General features: G+C 42.0%; 1 protein-coding gene across 5 annotated transcripts in view; it reads left to right on the forward strand.

The window, feature by feature from the left end:
* epb41l4a (erythrocyte membrane protein band 4.1 like 4A) overlaps positions 1 to 23,487 on the forward strand; it is a 303,990-nt gene that overhangs the window by 117,243 nt on the left and 163,260 nt on the right. For all 5 annotated transcript variants that reach the window (XR_015760856.1, XR_015760851.1, XR_015760853.1 and 2 more), the window contains exons 3-4: positions 599 to 703; positions 5,011 to 5,062. Coding sequence is in view for 2 of the 5 variants with exons in the window: in XM_043710600.2 (XP_043566535.2) it covers positions 599 to 703; positions 5,011 to 5,062 (157 nt within the window). In the remaining 3 variants the exon portion in view is untranslated. The remainder of the gene's footprint in view (positions 1 to 598; positions 704 to 5,010; positions 5,063 to 23,487) is intronic.

Genomic DNA, 23,487 nt, shown 5'->3' on the forward strand with positions numbered 1-23,487 from the left:
TGTTTAATCTTGGCTGTTACAGTTTCAGTGACAAAGGAAAACTTGCAGTGGAAGAAAACATTCAGAGCAAATGCAGTGACCAGCCAGGATAATATGTTCTTGCTGTAAAATAGTAGCTGGAAGGTTCTATGAGGAAATGTGATGCCATTCCCACTGAACATGGCTGTCACAGCACCACCTCCAGGAGTAACTGACACTTAACAATACTTTCAATGCTGTCCATATCTGGTATGCTGAATTTGATATCTGATGTAGATCCATTGATTTAAAATTATAGCTAAGCAGCAAGTAATTTTACAATTTGAGAAACAGAGATGGTTAGAGCTTTTGACAGTACAGCTAGAAGAGCTGGAGACAAACTGAGGCCTGGCAGGTACAGCAGTAATAGCAAAGCAGGTTAAAAAGGTATTTTCATCACAGATATAGACACTGACTTTTTAAAATTGAAAATAGATGTGAATATAAACATATGTTAAAATCAATGTGTCATTTCATATGCTTTCAGTTTCTGTATATTAAAATTCTCGTGTGCATCTCTTTCTACTCTCCAATGTTGCTGGTGTTTTTTCTGAAATGAGTCTTTATATTTTTCCGACAGAAGTCCACCAAAGGGGCTATTGTCTTGGATTACGTATTCAGACATGCAAACCTGATGGAGACAGACTACTTTGGTTTGCGTTATTGTGACAGAAGTCATCAAACGGTGAGTAATTTAAAAAGGTGTGCAGGGACTGCGGATTTGGGATAAGAGAGTTGCTGTGATTTATAATAAAAATTAAAGTAATTTTCAATGGAAACATTTCAGCAATTATGTCATCTTTACAATGTTTTCCACTTCATCTCAGTGTTAAACTGGAAAAATTACAGTTGAACAATTTAAAAACAGTATAAAATAGAGGATATACTTCTTAGGGAGATGTAGAAGCAGGGACCTGTGTGTATATGTGCAAGACATGTAGAGATAGCAGTTAATAAAGTATTCAGTATCCTCAGCTGATAAAAGCATAGAATAAAGACCAAGAAGGCAATATTGTACTTTTTTAAGGGGCTTGTTAGACTCTAGCTGGAGTATTGTGTACAGTGCTGGGCGCCATATTATACAGAGTTGATAAAGGACTGAAGAAAGGTCCTGCCTGAAACATTGACTCACTTGCTCCTTGGATGCTGCCTGACCTGCTGTGCCTTTTCCAGTGCTAAGCTTTATCAACTCTGATTTCTCCAGCATCTGCAGTCCCAATTATCACTGTACTATACAGGCAGCTCTGCTGTAGCATGTATTTCATTAACGCCAATTGGCTATCACACTATGGGCTGAATAGGGAACACTCTTTTCACCTTAGGCTCAGAGGATGTCTGAGAGCTTTTCAAAATCATGAGCTGGTTGGATAGAGGAGATATGGATAAGTTGTTACCACTTGTAACAGGAACAAGAACTAGAGGGCATAGACTTAAAGTGATCTGCAAAAGAAGCAAGGATGAAGTGAGGGACAACTTCTTCACACTAAGTAGTTAGGCTGTGGAATTCACAACCTGGAAATGTGGTGAAGGCAGGTTCAATTGAAGCATTCAAGAGAGCATTGTATGATTATTTGGATAAAAAATAATGTTCAAGGGTTCAGGGAGAAAGCAGGAAACTGGCACTAAGTAATGATGTACACTTAATGAGCCAGTGCAGGTAATGATAGGCCGAAAGGCCTCCTTCTGCATCAGAACAATTCTGTGGTTCTGTTAGAAAAACAATAATGCAGTGGCACTGTGATGCCCTTTCTTCTATCCCTCAAATGATTCAAGTAGATGTATTTATAAAGGGAAAGGTATTGTTACTCAAACAGGCAAAACTCTGTTATTATGGAAAAGTTATTTCTTGACACTGGAATGTATTTACAACAGCACCCACTCTCACACAGGAAAAGGTGATTACAATAGACATAGTGTATTAAAACAGCTGGAAGAGTCACTGTTATGCTTGAGTATTTTGAAACAATGCAAGCTTGATGATTTCATTTTAGTTCACTGATGAAAATGAGTTTATAAGTCTTTGATGACAATTATGGAGTGGATTGCTACTTGTAGCAACAGGTTTCTGGCTCTGCTTCCATCAAGGTACAATTGAGTGCCTGTACCAAAGATGGCTCTTTAAATTGCTAGGTAAAAGCTAGGTCTAATTGTCCACCCACAAGTAGATTTTAGACAGTGTTCTTTTTTTCCTGAGCTGGATTTCTTCCTTCCAAGTCTCCTTGTCTCCAAAACTGACTAAATGCGCTCTCAAAATTTTCCTTCTCACAAGTTGGTTTCTATTACTTGACCATAGTACCTGCTTTCCCTTGTCTACACAAATATTCCTTGAAAGAAACACAGAAAATAGAACAGCAGTGGCCCACTCAACCTTTTGAGCCTGTTCTGTCATTCATTATGATCATGGCTGATCATCCAACTCAAGCCTTTTCATGCTTTTGCCCCATATTTTTTGATCCCTTTAGCTCCAAGTGCTATATCTAATTCCTTCTTGAAATCATGAAATGTTTTGGCCACAACTGCTTTTTGTGGCCGTGAACTCCACAGGCTCACCACTCTCTGGGTAAAGAAATTTCTCCTAACCCTAAATGGTCCATTCCATATCCTTAGACTATGACATCCTGGTTCTGCATCCTTAGGCTGAAATTTCCTGGTTCTAGATCCATAGACTGTGACCCTGGTTCTGGATTTAAGCATCGACACACAGTTGGTCTTTTATTGTGATATCTGTTCAATAGATATGGGTGTCATTGGCTGAATCAGCATTTATTGGCCATGCCTCATTGTCCTTGAGAGGGTGAACTGCATTCTTGAACAGCTGAAATCCATTCTATGTAGGTAGACCCACAATGCTTTTAGGAAGGGAGTAAAACAGATTTCTGTTTTTTGGATGTTTGCATGCCAGACTCTATCATCATTCCAGTTGTGGAGGGAATTGGCAAAACATGGAGGGTTTGAGTTATAAGGATAGGCTGAATAGGTTGGGATATTTTTCACTGGAGCATAGGAGGTTGAGGGGCAACGTGATAGAGGTTTATAAAATCATGAGGGTCATAGAATAGGGGAATAGCAAAGGTCTTCTTTAGGGTGGGTGAGTTCAAAATTAGGGGGCATATTTTTAAGGTAAGAGGAGAAACAACATAGAGCATAGAACAGGACAGGCCCTTTGGCCCTCAACGTTGTGCCAGCCTTTTATCCTACACTATGATCAAACTAACCTACATACCCTTCATTGTATTATCGTCCATGTGCCTACCCATGAGTTGCTTAAATGCCCCTAATGTATCTAACTCTACTAGCTCTACCAGCAGGGCATTTCACACACCCACCACTCTCTGTGTAAAGAACCTATCTCTTACATCTCCCTTAAAACTTCCTCCTTAAAACTTTATCCCCTCTTGATAGACATTTCTACCCTGGGAAAAGGTCTCTGGCTATCCACTTTATCTGTGCCTCTCAACATCTTGTACACCTCTACCAAGTTGCCTCTTATCCTTCTTTGCTCCAATGAGAAAGATTTAAAAGGGGCCTGAGGAGCAACATTTTCACACAGAGGGTGGTTTGTTTGTGGAATGAACTGCAAGAGAAAGTGATAGACTCAGGTGCAGTTACAACATTTAAAAGGCATTTTGATAGGTAAATGAATAGAAAAGATTTAGTGCATTTGAGCTAAACGCCAGCAAATCTAGCAAAACTAGTTTAGTTTGGGAAACTTGGTCGGCATAGAAGAACTGAGCCAAAGGATCTGTATGACTGTATGATTCTGTGAAGTTCAGATACCAAAAATATTTATCTAATTGTATCTAGTGTGCTATATTCATTTAGTTCTGTCTCTGGTGCTTCAAATTATAATGCATAAAATAGAGTCAATTTTTCGATAAATGAATTTTGATACTCTGATACTATGATGACTATCTTCCCATTTTGGTGTTGCCTGGAGTTCCATGTTTCAATCTCCCATTCACGTCCCAGTTTCTTTAGTACCAAAGTAGCCCTTATTAAAGTTACAAATAACATCCTTTATTATTGCCAGAAAAGAAATTATATCTCCTAATTTGTCTGCAGCCTTTGACATGTTTTCTCATTGCGACCTATCAGCAAAGCTTCTCCTCTATCATCCAGCTGAGTGACACTGCATTTCTACCTTTCTACTTATAGCTAGTGAATCACTGTATTGGTGTCTTCCTGCCCCTGCACTGTTACCTCTGGAATTCTCCAAGATTCAATCCTCAGCCAATGCCCCTCTATATCCCATCAACATGCTGCCCTTCAGTGACATGATCTGAAAACAAAAAAGCATCAATTTCCATGTGTCACTGACGACATGCAGCTTTATTTCACCACCATCACCTCTCTGAACTCCTCCTTCACTGTCGCTATATCATCTGATTGTATAACACCCAGTGCTGAGTGGGCAGAAATTTCTCTAACTGAAGATCGACTCATGCTCTTAGCTTTTATGTTTTTATGAGTATTGAGAAGATTGAACCCATTGTTTATGGATCCCACCACAAACTCTCTTCCCCAATACCTGATTCTATCCTTCAAAGTTTGTAAAAGTCAACCTTTGGACTTCCTAAATAAAATCCTGACACTCCTTTCCTAACAGAACTGAGGGTATATCTATACTACATGGGCAGCCATGGTTCAAGGAAGCAACTTACTATCACTTTCTTAAGGTCAATCTATTGAAGGTAGGACTTCAATCTACTGTTTAAAAAGTAGCTTTCAGACAACTACTGTCCAGTTATGAGGATAGTTGGAAGACCATGATAAAGCAGAGGAAGAAATCATTAGTTAAATACCCATCCTCTAAATAAAGACATTAAATCTATTTAAATGCATATTTCAGATCTAAACAAATCATATGTCAATGGTGAAATGGGAATTCTTTTTATGGAAAGCTTTCATGTAATTCTGCTGTGACATGAATTGTTATTTATTTCTGAATCCATACATTGATTTGTTCTAACAACAACTATTTATTTTACACAGTACTGGCTTGATCCCACAAAAACACTTGCTGAACACAAGGATCTTATAAACAGTGAGTAATGATTTCAATCAATTTTTGCAATATGCATCGGCTGCTTTAAGGGACCAGTCAAATTGAGATGGACAAGCTGCCTCTGTGTATTTTTTGGGTCCTTGCATGACAGGATAAAAAAAAATGCAGATCATTTAGACTTTCACCAACCTGACTTGATATGTTGGGGCTTGAATGAAATGAGAAATGCAATATGTCAATTGTCTGACAAAATTTTATGACAATTTTGGCTGTAGGCCAGAATCATTCAAATTATTTCAAAGTGAGTATGTTTATTGCAATAAATGTCATGATATTAAGCTAAGCTCCATTCTGGTTTTATGGTGAACATTAAAGATTCCACAGCACTATTCGAAGAATCTCAAGGAATTCCGCTCAGTGTCCTGGTCAATTTTCAACTCTCAATCTGCATCATATAAATAGATTAGAAGATCCTTATTTTTGTGGGAATTTGCTGTCTGCAAATTGGTACTTTCCCTATGACAACTGTGACTAAGTTCACAAAGCACTTATTTGGCTGTTTTGAAGAAGGGTCACTGGACTTGAAGTATTAACTCTTAAATCCTTCTCTCCAAGGATGCTGTCAGACCTGCTGGGTTTCTCCAACAAGTCCTGCTTTTGTTTCAGATCTCCAGCATCTGCAGTTGTTTACTTTATATTAATTGTTAATGTTTTGAGATATTCTGAGGTTGTGAAATGTAATATTTCAAAATGAAAGTCTCTTTTTCATAAGCATTCCGAGCATCTTTTGTACAGGTTGCCAGAATATTTGTCATTTCTATTTCTAAAGTAAGTAATAACAATATTACTTCAACATGGACGAAGCAAACATGGTTGAAAAGGTTCAGAAAAGATTCACAAGGATGTTGCCAGGGTTGGAGGGTTTGAGCTACAGGGAGGGGCTGAATAGGCTTGGGCTGTTTACCCTGGAGTGTTGGAGACAGATGGATGATCTTATTGAGGTTTGTAAAATCATGAGGTGCATGGATATGGTAAATAGCCATGGTTGTTTTCCTAGGGTAGGGTAATCTAAAAGTAGAGGGCATAGGTTTAGGGCAAGATAGCAAAGGTTTACAAGGGACCTGATGGGCGACCTTTTCATGCAGAGGCTGGTGTGTATATAAAACATATTGCCAGAAGAAGTGGTGGAGGCGGGTACCATTATTACATTTAAAAGGCATCAAGATGGGAACATGAATAGCAAACATTTAGAGGGATTTGGACCAAATGCTGACAAATGGGACTAGATTAATTTGAAATATCTAGCTGATATGGACAAATTAGACCAAAGAGTCTGTTTCCATGCTGAACAACTCTATTACTCTAAGGCTGAAATGAAGCCAGATTTGCATTATTAAACTGGTTTGTTTCACAGGAAGACAACCCACTATCCTGATCAAACCCATTTAATTTAATCTGGGGTGGCACAGTGGCTCAGTGGTTAGCACTGCTGCCTCAGTGTCAGGGACCCAGGTTCGATTCCTGCCTTAGGCGACTGTCTGTGTGGAGTTTGCATATTCTCCCCATGTCTGCTTGGGTTTCCTCCCTCAATCCAAAGATAGTCAGGTGAATTGGCTATGCTAAATTGCCCAGAATGAAAGATAAGAAACATTTGTTTTTATCTGTTGTTTTCCACTAAAAACCCTTGACTGGCACTTAAGTAATTTTGAAGAGTAATTATAGTTACGACACAGTGGCTCAGGCATGACACGGTAGCTGAATGATTAGCACTGCAGCATCACAGTGCCAGGAACCCTGGTTTGATTCCAGCCTCAGGTGACTGTCTGTGTGGAGTTTGCACATTCTCCCATGTATGTGTGATCCTCCCACAGTCCAAAGATGTACAGGTTAAGTGGATTAGCAATGCTAAATTGCCTGTAATGTCTGGGGATGTGCAGGCTTGGTAGGTTAGCCATAAGAAATTTAGGGTTACTGGGATTGGGTAGGGGGACTGGGTTTGGGTGGAATGCTGTTTGCCATGGCAGAATTCAAGCCCAGGTCCCTAGAACATTTCCTGAGTCTCTGGATTAACTGTCCAGTGATGATATCATTAGGCCAGCATCTAACTTCACTTCCTCTTCTTGCAAGAGTATAGCACTGACATCCATATCACTTGTATTGATAGTCACTTTGAATGGCTTCGCTTAGTTAGGTGTGGCTAACACTGGGGTAGTGGTTATCACAGCTTTCAGGCTGTCAGATATCTTCTGACATTCTTCCGTCCACTGAGGTTTTCTGCACTGCTTCAACAAGTACGTCAATGGAGCAACCATTCGGCTAAAGCTCGGTAAAAACCACTCCGATAAAAAACACTCTGTCACAGGAATCGTCATACTCCCCTCTTTGTTGGCGGTGTGGGAAACTCACCAATAACCTTTGTTTTCACATCCTGTGGGGCCATTTGTCAATGTCTAATAACATGGCCTAGGAATGTGACTTGAGCTTTTGCAAACTCACTCTTTGCCTGGTTTATCACCAAGCCTGCTCCCCAAAGTCGATCGAACAATTCTGATACATCCTCCAACTGTTTCTTCCATGTATGACTAAACATTACCAGGTCATCAATGTACACCACGTTCCCAAAATAACTTTATTGGTTAGTCTTTCAAATGTGGTTGGTGCATTTTTCATACTAAATGGCATGGATAGGAATGGTAGGATTCAGGAAACATGGATGACAAGGGAAATTGTAAGCTTATTCAAAAGGAAAAAGGAAGCATATGATCGATCTCAGCAGCTGCAAACTGACAAAGCCCTTGAGAAGTTTAGAGAAATTAGGAAGGAACTTAAATGCGGAATTAAGAAGGCTAAAAGGGGCCATGAAATGTCTTTAGCAAACAGAGTCAAGGAGAATCCCAAAGCTTTTTCTGCTCAAGGACAAAGGAGGGAAGTTATGCATGGAGCCACAGGAAGTGGGAGAGATCCTTAATAACTACTGTGTATCGCTATTCAACATGGAGAAGGACATGACTGATGTTGAAGTCAGGGATGAGTGTGTGAATACTCTAGAGAATGGCAAGTAATTGAAGGAGGAGATGTTGGGTATCCTAAATTGTGTTAAGGCAATCAATTGCCAAGGCCAGATGGGATCTATCCCAGGTGAGAGGCAAGGGAAGAAATAGCTGCGGCATTACCAGATGACTTCACATCATTTTTGACTACAGATGAGGTTCCAGAGGACTAGAGATTAGCCAATGTTGTTCCCTTGTTTAAGAAAGGAGCTGAAAATGTGTTGCTGGAGCAGCGCAGAAGGTCAGGCAGCATCCAGGGAACAGGAGAATCAATGTTTCGGGCATAAGCCCTTCTTCAGGATTCCTTAAGAAAGGAATCAAGGATAATCCAGAAAATTATAGGCCAGTGAGCATGGTGGCTGTGGTGGGGAAGCTCTTGGAGAACATACTGAGGGACAAGATAAACATCTTGGAAGAAAATGGACTAGTCAGTGACAGGCAGCATGGTTTTGTATGGGGAAGGTCATGCTTCACCAACCTGATTGAATTTTTTGAAGAGGTGTCAAAGATAATTCATGAGGCAAGGGCTTGTTGATGTCGTTCATGTGGACTTCAGTAAGGCATTTGATAAAGTCCCACATGGCAGATTAGTACAAAAACTAAAATCACATGGGATTCGGGGTACGCTAGCTAGATGGATACAAAACTGGTTTGGTCATAGAAGACAGAGGGTAGCAGTGGAAGGGTGTTTGTCAGAATAGAGATCAGTAACTAGTAGTGTTCCACAGGGATCAGTCTTAGGTTGTCTGTTGTTTGTAGTATATATAAATGACCTGAAGGAAAATGTAGGTCTAAATAATAAGTTTGCAGATGACATGAAGATTGTTGGAGCTGCTGATAGTGCCGACAATTGTGAAAGGATACAACAGGATATAGATAGATTGGCAGATGTAGTTTGATCCAGACAAATGTGAGCGGATGCATTTTGGAAGATCAAATTTAGGTTTGAAATATCCTATAAAAGGTGGCACCCTTAGGAACATTAGCATACAGATGGATCTGGGCGTGCAGGTTCACAGTTCCTTAAAAGTGGCAACACAGGTGGCTAAGGTGATTAAGAAGGCATATGGTGTCTCGGGCCTTATCGGCTTGGTATTGCTCTGGTTTGTTTTATATTATATCCATTTAGTAGTTATCTGTTAATTTATTGTTATGCTTTTCTGGGTGAAGGGTGTTTACGTCTTTGGTGTAAAGATGTGTGGGGTTGAGATGTGGAGGGGGAGGGTGGACATCCATTGTTCACTTGCAGGAGTGTAAATAACATTTTTTTTTGGTCTGGGTGTGGGGTGCAGCCTTAACTGGAAGGTGCCAGGACAGCTGTAAGGTTGGGAGTGAATGCCCCCTGTGGACGAGTGGGGAGATCTCTGGAGATTTGTGGTTTTGGGTTTATCTGTTAAAGTTAGGGGTAGAGATTAGCTTCTTAGTTTTAGTAGTTTCAGTAGTGCTTGTAGGAACAGTATTTAGATTTGATACAGTCTGTGTTTTTTCCACTCACCGCACATTGAATGGACTTCTTCCTCTCGGGGACTGCGGGCTGTAGTGTGCTGTCATGGCTAGCGATCTGTTCAGGTGGTGCACCTGGAATATAAAGGGGATCGATTACCCCATTAAAAGGAAAAAGGTGCTTTCAAATCTAAAGAAGGAAAGAGTTGACATCGCTCTGTTGCAAGAGACACACTTAACCAATAGGCAACATCTGAAGTTTCAGCAGGGGGGATATGATAGTGTATACTTCTCCTCCTTCAACTCCAAAAGCAGAGGTGTGGCCATACTAGTACAAAGGAAACTCCCATTTCAGATGATAGATCAAATTAAGGATAAATATAGACAGTTCATCATTCTCAAGGCTCTGGTACACAGAGAAAAGTATGGCACCCTGAATGTTTACTGTCCCCCGGTGCATTCTCTTAAATTTTTAGTTGACGCAGTCTTTAAATTAATGGCTGTTGAGGTGCGCCACATGATTACAGGAGGAGACTTTAATCATCTCATGGATCCTGAGGTAGACAGGATGCCAAGGGGTCTGTCAGTTACACCTCTGCAGTCTAGACAGTTAGTGAACTTGTGTAAGGAGTTGGGGCTAGTGGATGTATGGAGGTGTCTCCACCCTAATTGAGGGATTTTACCTTCTACTCCAACCTGCACAAGTGCCACACAAGACTTGATATGTTCTTTGTTCCGTCGGTTTGTTTGGACTTGGTATTGGCCGGCAGGATTGGGAACCTAACTATTTCGGACCATGCAGCAGTGTATTTGGATATTAAGACAAAGGTAGTGGAATAAACACATGGCACTGGCACAAGGATCCATTTCTGTTGAAGGATGGCAACTTTGTACAGCACATTACAAGGGATTTCAGGGCTTTTTGGGACATCAATCAGGGTATGACCAGTAATCCATCAGTGCTTTGGGAGATCACCAAAGCGTTCTTAAGGGATCTGATTATTTTACACTCAACAACGAGAAAGAGGCAGACAGGAGTGCAGCAGTGGATGCCCGAGGCCTGGCTGAAGGCAGCTGAGTCGGCATATTATAACAGACCATCTGTGGTTAAGTTACAACGGGTCATGGCTCTCCAGGCTGCTCTGGACTTGGTGTTCACACAAGCGGTGAGGAGAGGGGTCTCCTTTGCAAAGCAAAGGCTGTTTGAATATGGGGATAAGCCAGGTAGATAACTGGCTTACCTGGCTAGGAAGAAAAGTGCTCTGCAGTCCATTGTGTCTTTTAGGGAGAAAACTGGGAACATTTGTGGGCGGCACGGTGGCACAGTGGTTAGCACTGCTGCCTCACAGCGCCAGAGACCTGGGTTCAATTCCCGCCTCAGGCGACTGACTGTGTGGAGTTTGCACGTTCTCCCTGTGTCTGCGTGGGTTTCCTCTGGGTGCTCCGGTTTCCTCCCACAGTCCAAAGATGTGCAGGTCAGGTGAATTGGCCATGCTAAATTGCCTGTAGTGTTAGGTAAAGGGGTAAATGTAGGGGTATGGGTGGGTTGCGCTTCGGCGGGTCGGTGTGGACTTGTTGGGCCGAAGGGCCTGTTTCCACACTGTAATGTAATCTAATGTAATGTAATCACTTGTGAGTTGAAAAAGGTTAATGCTAGATTTTGGAAGTTCTACATAGAGTTATACCGGTCGGAGAGCTGTGGGGATGGAGTAGCGAGAATGGAATACTTTTTTGAAAACCTGGACCTCCCTGGTATAAACGCAGATCAGGCCTTCCTTTTAAATGCACTTCTGATGATACAGGAGATGCAAGAGGCGGTAAGGCAGCTCCACGGTGGCAAGGCACCCAGTCCAGATGGGTTCCTGAGTGAATTTTACAAGGAGTTTACACACATGTTAGCTGAACCACTTCTGGAGATGTATAGTCATTCGTATAGCCAGGTCTGCCCACCCTCCTCTCTTAGGGAGGCTTATATATTCCTTATTTTAAATAAAGGGAAAGACCCTGAGGATTGCGTGTCGTATAGACCCATCTCGTTGTTGAATGTGGACTTCAAAATTTTATTAAAGGTGCTGGCTGTGAGGTTGGAAAAGATACTGCCCATTATTATGAAAGAGGAGCAGACGGATTCTATCGAGGGCTGCAGCTCCTCCAACAATATCAGGCGGGTACTGAACATAGTGCAAATATGTCAGCAGAGATTAATTCTGGGCTTGGTGGTCTCCCTGGATGCAGAAACGGGTGGAATGGTCGTATCTCTTTACTGTTCTAGATTGCTTTGGCCTGGGAAGGGCCTTCGCCAGGTGGGTGGCAGTGTTATATAGAGACCCCAAAGCAGCGGTTATCACGAATGGGGTCAAATCGAGCAATTTTAATGTGAGGAAAGGCAGCCAACAGGGATATCCTCTCTCGCCATTACTATTTACTCTGGTAATTGAGCCATTGGTGGAAGCCATCTGAAAGGACCCTGAAACAATGGCACCAAAGTTGGGAATTGGAGACCACAAAGTTACTCCATGCAGATGATGTCCTTCTGTTTTGGCTAACCTGGAGAAGTGCATACCCCGGCTAATACAAAAATGAAATTATTTGGCAGTTTCTCGGGATACAGGATAAATTTTGCAAAGTCGGAAGTCATGCCCATGGAGGGATTGGTGGAAGTACCGAAGCTGGAGGACGGAATGGAGTTTCCTTTTAGGTGGTCACGGAGAAGTTTTGTCTATCTGGGAATTTTTATTACCCCCCTACCTTCCATCAGCTGTACAGAGCTATCTTTGTACAGTTGTTTGAGAGAATAAAGCAGACCTTTATTGAGAGAATAAAGCAGTGGGAGGGACTACCCATATCATGGTTAGGATGTATAGTGTTTATTATAATGAATGTTGTTCCTCGGTTATTATATCCTATGAGGATGCTCCCATTGTTATTACCCAAACAGGTGCTGTGGAGGTTTGCCAGTTGGCTTGGATCATTTATTTGGTGCCATAGGTGCCCCCTAATTAAAGTTACCAAGCTGCAACCTCTGCAGGATATGAGGGGGGAGGGGGTGAGGGGTGGACATACCAGATCTGAAGAGATACCAGATAGGTGCCTTGCTGTAATAAGTGGGTGAATGGATGCATAAGGACTCAAGGTTGATATGACTTGATGTTGTGGCCTCACAGGCAAGGTATCCCCTTATCAATTTATTGTTTTTGGATAAGATGAGATCTGTGGTTGAGCACTGTGTGATCCCGATTATCATAAATACGTTGAAAGCATGGAGGATATGCGGCAGAGTGAGAGCAATTTGTTTAAGACTTCGCCGTTCACCCCATTAGTGGGAGCCCCAGGATTTAGATCGGGGTCAATGGACTCCGGCCTTAGAGCAGGCAAGGGTAAGGGAATCTCCTGTTTGGGAGATTTATTCGAGGGAGAGGTCTTGATGTTTTTCAACTAATTAAGCCAGAAATACGAGATTCCTAATAGGGACATTTTCCAATACTTCCAGGTAAAGGATTATATACAGAAGACCACGCTCTTGGCTCAGCCCTATGAGTCGGAAAAAGAAAGAAGAGTGCTCCGATATGGGAGTGCTCTCTCAGTACCATATATCATCTGCAGTGAGGGAACACCTTGGGGAATATGGAGATACTCCATGGAATCTGGAATCAGGAGTTAGGGGAAGAAATCTCATCAGAAACATGGGAGGATATATGGGGGAATATAAAGAAAATATTAATATGCAATAAAGCACAAGCGATGGAATTGAAGATTCTTCATAGGACCCATATGGCACCAGAGAGGTTAGCAAAGTTTAAGAAAGGGTCTTCTTCGAAATATCCCAAATGTAAAATCAGCATAGGCACCCTTATATATTGCTTTTGTCCTGTTACAAGATTTGCGGATACTGTGGCGCCATAGTGAATGAGCTGGAGAAGATCCTGGGAATTGAAGTTAAGGAGGATCCAGTATCCCTTCTTTTGGGACTGCCGAACCTGCCCTGTTTGGGTGAGCATGGGGAGAGGTTATTTTACATTCTTACATACTGTGCGAGGAAGATCAATCTAATGAATTGGATATTAGAAAAACCTTCAGGTCTTGCAGGGTGGTGCAGACCTGTGATGGAGCACGTCCACCAAGTTTATCTGACAAGTATGGTGTGCCATGGAACAGAGCAATTTTATAGGACATGGCAGCCCTTTCTAAATTACATAGACATGGACCTATTGGTGGTACTGATTAAGGCCTTTATATAGCCATGATGACGGTATATGGTAGCCCAGGGATGGTGGGGGGGGGAGGAGCGGTGAGGAGGGGAGGGGGTGGTGTGGAGGGGAGTGGGGGTGGGTGGGGGGAGCGGGGGGAGGCCTACTAAATACAGGTATAATAATTGTCGCTCCCATGGACAGGAGCTTCAGTGGAGGTGCAGCGAGTGGAGTAATGTAATGTAGTGCAATGCAATGTAATTTAATTTTATTGGATTATAATTTAATTTAGTACTATTTCATTTAATTTGAGTTTATATTAATTTGGGTTAAATTAAGTAAATACGCGATGATCGTATCTTGAAGAGTAGTAGGCAGTTTATTGTTAACGTTACTGTAATATAATAATGTGATATTATTTCTACTTTTCTGTACTTCTGTATTTTTATAACTTTTCATTTTTTTTGTAGCAGTTGCAGCAACATAAAATTTTGTTAGGCCACATTTGGAGTATTGTGTGCAGTTTTGGTCACTATGCTACCAGAAGGATATGGAAGCTTTGGAAAGAGTGCAGAGAAGGTTCACCAGCATGTTATCTGGTCGCAGGGCCATTGTCTATGAGGAAAGGTTAAAAAGACTAGGATTGTTTTCACTGGAAAGATAGTGGCTGAGAGGAGACCTGATAGAGGTCTCCAAAATTATGAGAGGCATAGATAGGGTGGATAGTCAGAGGCTTGTCCCAAGGATGAAGTTTCAGTTACAAGGGGGCAGAGGTTCAAGGAGAGATGAGAAAAGTTTAAGGGAAGTTTTTCAGAAAGAGTTTGGTAGGAGCCTGGAACACACTGCCAGAAGAGGTGGAGGAAGCAGGCACATTGGCGACATTTAAGAGGCATTTAATGGTAACATGGAGGTAATAGAAGAATATGAACTGTATAAGTGCAGGTTTGTTTTTTTAGTTTAGTTAGGGCATGATGATTGTTACAGGCTTGGAGGGCCGAAGGGCCTGCTCTTGTGCTGTACTTCTCTTTTGTTCTTTGACTTTAAACTGGTACACTCCATTTGGCATCACAAAAGCTGAAATTTCCTTCACTCTTTTGGATAAAGGTACCTGCTAGTATCTTTTCAGTAAATCCAACTTAGAAATATAAGTTGCTTGTCACACCTTCTAAATACCGTCTCCTAAATGTGAAATAGGATATGAATCAGATTTTGTAACTGTGTTGATTTTGCGATTATCCACACATAACCATTGGGTACCATCTAGTTTTGGTACCACTATTATAGGTGAGCTCCATTCACTGCAAATCACTGATTATAATGTCTTTGAGCAGGCTTTCAATCTCTTTTGAACTTGTGCCTATTTTGGAGGGTTAGGCCTATAAGGGTACTGCTTAAACGGAACAACATTTCCTGTATCTACATCATAATAAGATTAGTACTTCCCCGCTTATTCCTGTATATAATACGAATGGCAGGGTTCAGGAACCATGGATGAAAAGGGAAATTGTAAGCTTAGAATGTGATTGGCTAGAAAGACTGGGACTTTTCTCACTGGAGCGTAGGAGGTTGAGTGGTGATCCTGCTGAGGTTTATAAAATCAGGAGGGGCATAGATAGTGTGAATGGTAAGGGTCTTTTTCCTCAGGTGGGGGAGTTCAAAACTAGGAGGCGTATTTTTATGGTGAGAGAAGAAAGATATGAAAAGGACATGGGGAGCAACTTTTTTACACAGAGTGGTTTGTATGCTAGAGAATGTGGAAGATGAACCCCTACCCCAAATGTAATAAAGACAGGGTCATCCTTATCCTCACTTTTCACCTCACTAGTCTACACATCCAACTTATCATCCTTGAACACTTCTGTCAACTACAACTATACACACCAACAAGAACATCTTGCCCTCTCCACCTCTCTCTGCCTTCTGCAAGGACAATTCCTTTCGCCACTCCTTGGTCCACGCCACCCTCTCCACCGACACCCCCAAACCACCCAGTATCTTCCCCTGCAACCATAAAATATGCAAAACCTGCCAACACTCCCTCATCTCCATCAAGGGCCTCTACGTGAGACAGAGGTTCACCTGCCTCTCCTCCAACCTAGTTTACTGTACCCGGTGCTCCTGATTGGTCTTCTCTACATCGGTGAGACCAAATGTTAACTAAGGGCATGTTTCACCGAGCATGTCAGCTGGGCTGACAGTGGCTGACCTGACCCCCTGGTCACTGGCCCTTTCCACTCCCTTTCCAACATGTCCTTCCTTGGTCTCCTCCATTGCCACAGTGAATCAGACCGCAAACTGGAGGAGCAACACCTTATCTTCTGCCTGGGAAGCCTACAGCCCGGAGGACTTAATATTGAGTCCTTCAATTTCAAATAACCTTCCCATCCACCACCGACTCCCTTTCCAGCCCCGCCTCCTCCCTTCCATCCCTTTGACTGACCCTTCCTTCCAGCTACCAACCTGATTCATTTCTCCCATCAACCAACCAGGTTGCACCCACCACCTGTATTCACTTATCACGACCTCACCACTCCACCTCTCTCCCCACCCAAAACCATTACTCCCACCCTTTAGCTGCAGGGTTCCTGAAGAAAGGTTATACCCGAAATGTCGACTTCCCCATCTCCTGATGCTGCCTGGCTTGCTATGTTCTTCCAGCCCTCTGCTTGTCTACTTTGGATTCCAGGATCTGCAGTTATTTTGTCTCTAACAGAAAAAGTGGTGGATGCATGCACAATGTTTAAAAGATATTTGGATAAGTACACAAATAGGAAAGGTTTGGACGAATATGGGCCTGGCGCTGGTAGGTGGGACTAATTTAGTTTGGGGACACGGTCATGACACAATACTAAGTCCAATATAAATCTCCCCTCTGGTTCATTTCAAAATGTGCTATCTCAAAAACATTCTATTAATTACTCATCCAAGCTATTAGTGCCAATCTGATTTTTCCAGTTTATGTATAGATTAAATTCCCCCATGATTATTGATATTCCCTTACCACAAGCAGTCAATATTTTTTCTTGTATTCTTCATCCTACCTTGTGATTGGAGGTCTACTGGCTCAGTTTCACCAGTGAGTTCTTTCTCCTCTATTCCTTGTTTCCACTCAAACTGATATCACATCTTAATGTCCTGAACTTAGTATATCTCTATTACACAAATGTCATCCTTTATTAACAGTGCTACCCATCCACATTTACATAGCTTTAATTTTTTTTGGATATTGTATACCCCTCAATATTCAGTTCCCAATTCATATCATCCTGAAGCCATGTCTCTGTAATAACTACCAGATCACATTTATTTACTGGAAATTGCACTATCAATTAATTATGAATGCTGTACAACAAGTTTTGTCTTTTTGTTATCTTTGGAAAGGCTAGCATATATTGTTGGGGCATTCCTAGCTTTTCTTTTTCTACCTCTTCCAGTTATTCCCTGATCTTCATTTCCCATCTTATTATTTTCCTCACTTACCCTGTTTCTTCTCTTTGATGTACCACATCTTTCCACATTTGCTGCCACTGTTTACTTTAAAATACTCGGTACTTTCCTAGTTCTAAAGTTAACAAGAACACTGGTCCCATTATGGTTCAGATGTAATCATCCCAAGGGTGCAGGCCTCACTTTCCCAATGTGCAAATCCTTTAACCTGTCCTTAATACCTCATAATCCATGACATCTTCATGAGGTTAGGTGATTGGCCATGCTAAATTGCCCAGTGTGCCCAGGAATATATAGGCAGGGTGAATTAGCCATGGGAAATGTAGGGTTACAGGGGAGAGTGGCAGGCCTGGATGGCATGTTCTTCAGAGGGTCAGTATGGACTTGATGGGCCAAATGGCCTGCTCCCACACTGTAGGGATTCTGTATTTCGGATGTTCTTTGAGTCTTTTCAGGATATAATGCTATGCATTTTAAAAAATATATACTTTTATTGAAAAATAGATTTTAAAAATATTACAACAAATAGAAAACAATACAATTCAAAACAATACAAAGAAAGAACACCAAAAAAAAAATTTAAAAAACCCAAACCGTCCTCATGGACAAATGTATAAATATATCAAAATATATAAAAGACCCCAACTAACTACTTAACTAAATAAATAATAACGAACAACAAAATAATAAATAATAATATAGCTCAGCAAAACAAAACACTAACTATCAAATAGCATTACTTTTCACATATTCATATGTTCACAGTCCCCCCTCTCTGGATATTGGATTTGTAAAGCACAATCATTGCAGCTATATAAAATCCCTCATTATTGTGGCAGACAAATCTGTGTCCAGGTTGTCCAAAAAGGACTGCCATGTCATATAGAAATTCTCAATTTTGTGGTGTGCCATACTTGGAAGAAAATCCAAGCGGATATTCTCCATAACAATCGTACGCCAACCCAACAGGTCCAGGGGATTTTCTGACACCCAACCTAGCATGATATTCTTTCTTGCGCAGAAAGTGAGGATGCTAAAAAGATTTTTCTTCTGCGCATCTACAGGGAATACACTGGGCAGGCCAAGAAGAAGAAGATCAGGTCTTTCTCACCCAAAATCCCCTCCATTGCCCTGCCACAGTGCTCTAGTATGTTTGAAGTCTACCACAGGACCAGAGACAATGGGTAAGAGTGCCCATACTAGATTTACACTTGTGGCATGTTGAAGATACCCCTGGTTTAAATTTTGACAAATGATCCAGAGCCAAGTGGACCCTGTGGAGAATCTGCAACTGTAAAGCATGGGTCCTCTTGCAAATTGATACCTTTCTTGCATTTTCCCAAATGTCTTCCCACGTCACTGAGGCGACCTCAACGTCTAGCTCTCTCTCCCACATCTTGCAGAGTTGATTGAACTCATCTGAGGGGCTGCCCTTCAGGTGATGATATAAAATGCTGACAGAAAGTGTACTCTTAGCACGGAGCACCCTCCTCTCTTTTTGGATTTGTAGGCATCACTCAAAAGTGTAGTCTTTTTATGAATAAAATCCCTAACTTGAAAAAAAAGAGTCCCTGCTAGATAGCTCGTATTTCCATTCTAACTGATCAAAGGCATTATTGAGTCTGCCTCAAATAAATCACCCAAGCAAGACACACCCCTAACTGTTTAATGTTCAAATCCTGAATCCATTATCCCCAGTTGAAAACCCGGCATAGCCACTATAGGTGTAAGAAAAGATGTTTTGCCAATATTGCCTTGCCTCTGCTGTATTGCCCTCCATGCTTTAACAGTATTGGTAACTATTGGATTGTGGCAACATTCCTTAACTGTCCTCATTTTGTCCAAAAACAGCATACAAGTAAGTGGGCACTTTGACTGAGAGTTTTCAATATCTAACCGTATTGAAAAAGGGTCCCCAAAAGCCCAATCACTCAAGTAAGATAAAAGCGAGCTTAGTTGATATATTTTAATGTCTGGGAGATCCACTCCCCCAAGCCCGTGAGGCAATTGCAGTTTAGCAAATTTAATAAGAGGCCGCTTACAATGCCAAGTAAAAGTGCTGAACTAGCCATTCAGTCTCCTGAACGTTTGTTTCTCGAAAATCAGGGGGAGCATCCATATAGAATAACAAAAGGGGGAGAATATTAATCGTAATAAGAGCTGTCCGACCTAACCATACGACTGGAAGTGTCTCCCATCTTTGAAGATCTTGTTTGATTTTGTTGAATAGTTGAACAAAATTAGCTTTAAACAACCGATCAAAAACTGCAGTGATCAATATGCCCAAACACACAAAACCCCCCTTTGACCACTTAAATGGGAATCGAGATTCGCCTTCAAGACCTAGCACCTTTGTAAGACTTCGCATAGCCTCTGATTTTGCATAATTAATCTTGTACTCCGAAAAGGTGCCAAACGAGCTGATGCATTGTATCAGGCAAGGCACTGAAACTGCTGAATTTGACAAATAAATGAGGACATCGTCCATGTACAACTAAATCTTACTTAATTTTGACCACACTTCTGGAGCGGATACATTAGGATCCCTACGAATGGCCTCCACCAATAGTTCAATCACCAATGTAAAAAGCAGTGGTGAAAGGGGACAGCCCTGCTGGCTGCCCCTAAAAATACTAAAGTTGCTTGATCATACCCCATTGGTGATGACCACAGTGAGAGGGTCCCTGTAGAGAGCCTTTACCCATCTTATAAAGGCTTTACCCTAGCCAAACTGCTCTAGAGTATAAAAAAGGTAGGGCCTCTCAACTCAGTCAAATGTCTTCTCTGCATCTCAAGAAATCACCAATCCCTGTATGGACTGTTGTTGACATGCTTGAATTACATTAAGCAGCCTCCTAACATTATTGGAGGAACTGCAGCCCTTTATGAAGCCCGTCTGGTCCTATTTAACAATAGAAAGTAACACAGTCTCCAGCCATAACGCAAGAGTCTTAGAGAGGATTTTAAAGTCAACATTTAAGAGTGAAATGGGCCTGTAAGAAGCACGGTTTCCAGGACCTTTCCCTTTTTAAGAATAAGCGAAATACTGGCCTCTCTGAGAGGTGGCAGGAGACAATCATGGCTCTATGAGTCAATAAGCACGTTGAGCATTGGGCCTGACAATATGCTTATAAATTCCTTATAGAGTTTGATGAGAAGTCCATCAGGACTGGGCAGCTTTCCACTCTGAAGCTGTTTCACAGCCTCCTCCACCTCTTGCTCTGATAAGGGGGCATTGAGAAAAGACTCTTGTTTGGGGGTCACACCCAGGAGCTCCAGATCCTTGAAAAAGGACTCCGTCTTGGCCTGCCCCTCCTCACAACCCTCAGATTGGTATAATTCAGAGTAAAATCTCTGGAATGCCGCATTAATCTTTTTGGAATCACATGTTAGGTTCCCAGACCTAACCGTTGTAATGGCTTGAAGAGCACTCCTTTTCCTGGCAAGATACACTTGGTACTTGCCCAGTTTGTCACCATGCTCATATCACCTTTGTTTTGTGAAAGTAAGCTCCTTCTTTGCTGTCTGTGTGAGCATGGAATTCAATGCAGACCGCAGCGCCGTAATCGTCTGTGGCTTGACCAACGAGGGCCTGTCAAAGTAAGCCTTCTGGGCTGCCTTCAGTCGTGCTTTGAGGAGACGTTGCTGCCCGCCCTTCTGTTGTTTCCTGCTGGCAGAGTAGGAGATAATTAACCCCCTGGCATATGCTTTGGCAGTTTCCCAAAGGAAGGATGGGCTACCATCCGAGCCTGAGTTAATGAGTAAGAATGCCCGAAATTCCTTGGAGAAGTACTCCACAAATGTATTATCTAAAGGATAAAGGAATCCATTCGCCAATGCCTCGGGCCCACTATAGTGACCTTAATCTGAACCAATAGGTACTCTGGAGCATGATCGGAGATGGTAATATTACCAATCGTACAAGATGCCACCAAGTCCAGGGTTGCCACGGGGGTCAGAAAAGAATCAATCCTGGTGTGACATCTGAGTGAATTGGAAAAAGACATAAAATCCCTGCCTGTAGGGTGGAGATGCCTCCAGACATTCACTAACCCTAACTCCACACACAAATCCACTAATTGTTTATTTTGTACAGAGGGTATTGGGGGGCCTTTGGGCAACCGGACGACTGTGGGATTCATAAGAAAATTAAAATCTCCCCCTGTAATGATATGCTGGGACTCGAGACTGATCAATTTAGAGAACACATCAACCAGAAATTTGAGGGGATGGACTGGAGGGCAGTAAGCATTTAAAACACCATATTCTTCCCCGTTTATCAGGGCTTTGAGGATTACAAACCTCCCATGTGTGTCTTTAACACGCTCTAGTAACTTAAATGGGAGATTCCTCCTAACCAATATAGCCACTCCCCTACTACTGATATTAAAAGAAGAAAAGTAAACCCGATCAAAGCCATTTTGCTGTAGTTTCAAATGCTCCCTATCATCTAAGTGTGTCTCCTGTAGTAAAGCAATATCCACTTTTTCCTTTCTAAGACTCAAGAGTATCTTTTTCCTCTTAATTGGTGAGTGATTCCCCTTGATGTTCCAGGTACACCACATTCCAGGTAAGTACCCCACCCATCCTTTGGTATAAATTAACTTAGAACTTGAAAGTACATATCTCAACCACTCCCGAGCATAGTTTAGAGCAGATTATTACCAATAAAAAAAAGGTAAAGCAAGCCCCGGATTTACTTTTTTTAAAGAAAGTAGAGACATCTCCAAACAACACTACTATTTGTACATACTAAATTGTTTAGATGAAGTTAATTTGTCCACAAAGTCTCTTGCCTTTTCCAACGTGTCAAAGAGATGTACAGATCCATCTAAGGTGAACCGAAGCACCGCTAAATACCTCAGAGAGTGCTGGATCCTGAGCTCCCTCAGTCTTTTCTTGATGCTGTCAGCGGATTTCCTTTTCTGGATCATCGCTGCTGAGAAGTCCTGGGAGAACATGATCTGAGAGCCGTCATAAGCTAGGGCTTCTGGATCCTTCCCCTGGATTCTGGAAGCTTCCACGATTCTCTCCTTATCTATTTAGTGATGAAACTGTATCAAGACAGGACGAGGACGTTGGTCCAGACCTGGCCTCCGCACCGTGACCCAGTAAGCCCTCTCAATCTTCGAGCTTCTCTTTCCAGCTTCCAAGTTAAGCAATTCCGGCAACCAGCCCTCAATAAATTTCACCAGTCACTCACCTTCCTTACCCTCCGGCAGACCGACGATCTGAATATTTTTTCCCCTGTCCCTGTTCTCAAGGTCATCAACCTGGTCAAGCAAATTACGGACCTGTGTCTCCTATCCTTGGAGGAATTGGTATCAGCTTCCACCACTGTGACTCTGTGTTCTACCTCATCCATTCATTTCTCCAAGTCTCCCAGCTGCTGTTCATGCTTCTGCAGCAGAATAGAGATTGGGGCCAGCTTCTCCTCTATCTGCTTGCCCAACATCTTGCGAGATTTTCTGAGCTCCCTTACCAGAACCTGGTAGATAATCGAGTCCAAGGACCCTGCAGGCTGAGCTGCGGGTCTGCCCTCTGACATAGCTTCTCCCTTCTTCGGCCATCCTGGACAGTGAAAACCGAGGTAAATTGCTCTCTGTCAGTTTCCTGGGACTCTTCAATCTTTCCAGAGTCCCAGGATATCACAGTGATCCGGGTAGGATGGATTACAACTTCGTCCCACTTGTGCTGCCGTGTGGTGGTGTGCAATGTGATCTTCCTAGATCGCCGCCATCTTAGATCTCTCGCTATGCAATCTTTAACTCTACTGTCTAAGTAATGTCTGCTACAAAATATTTATGGTTTCAAATTGTCATGGTACAGGTGTTCTCCTGACATCACTGAAGTTGAATGTGTAACACTGTGTCTTAATTCAGTGTCTCATATCACTCAACTATACCACTTTCTGAAATGTAAGCCCTTTTGTTCCAAAATGAAAAAGATTAAAATACTAGAACAGTTGTCTGAATTCTAACACAAGATATTTGTAAAACACTTCCACATTCAGGGGCTTGTGCTGTGCAGCTGCATCTTAATTAGAATCCAGTCTGTGCATGTTATTGAAAGGAGCCATTTCATACTAAATGAGTGGCAAAGCAAGTTTTTTATTTTCACATTCTCCCCAATACAAAAGAAGAGGCTAAAACTCTCTGGCTGAGGCTTCCAACCCGCAATGATCCTACTTTCAAGTCACAACTACAACTAAATATCAATATTTCTCCAAGTTGCTTTGAATCATTACTTGGTTTTGAGCACTTCCTGCAGAATGACAGCATTCTGGTTTAATCTGTATCTCCCTGCTTCTAGCTCATGTGGAAATAAATTGGTTTTC

The sequence above is a fragment of the Chiloscyllium plagiosum genome, unplaced genomic scaffold (genome assembly GCF_037043375.1).
Source record: "Chiloscyllium plagiosum isolate Xiang-an unplaced genomic scaffold, Cpla_swu_hap1 HiC_scaffold_2, whole genome shotgun sequence".
NCBI lineage: Eukaryota > Metazoa > Chordata > Chondrichthyes > Orectolobiformes > Hemiscylliidae > Chiloscyllium > Chiloscyllium plagiosum.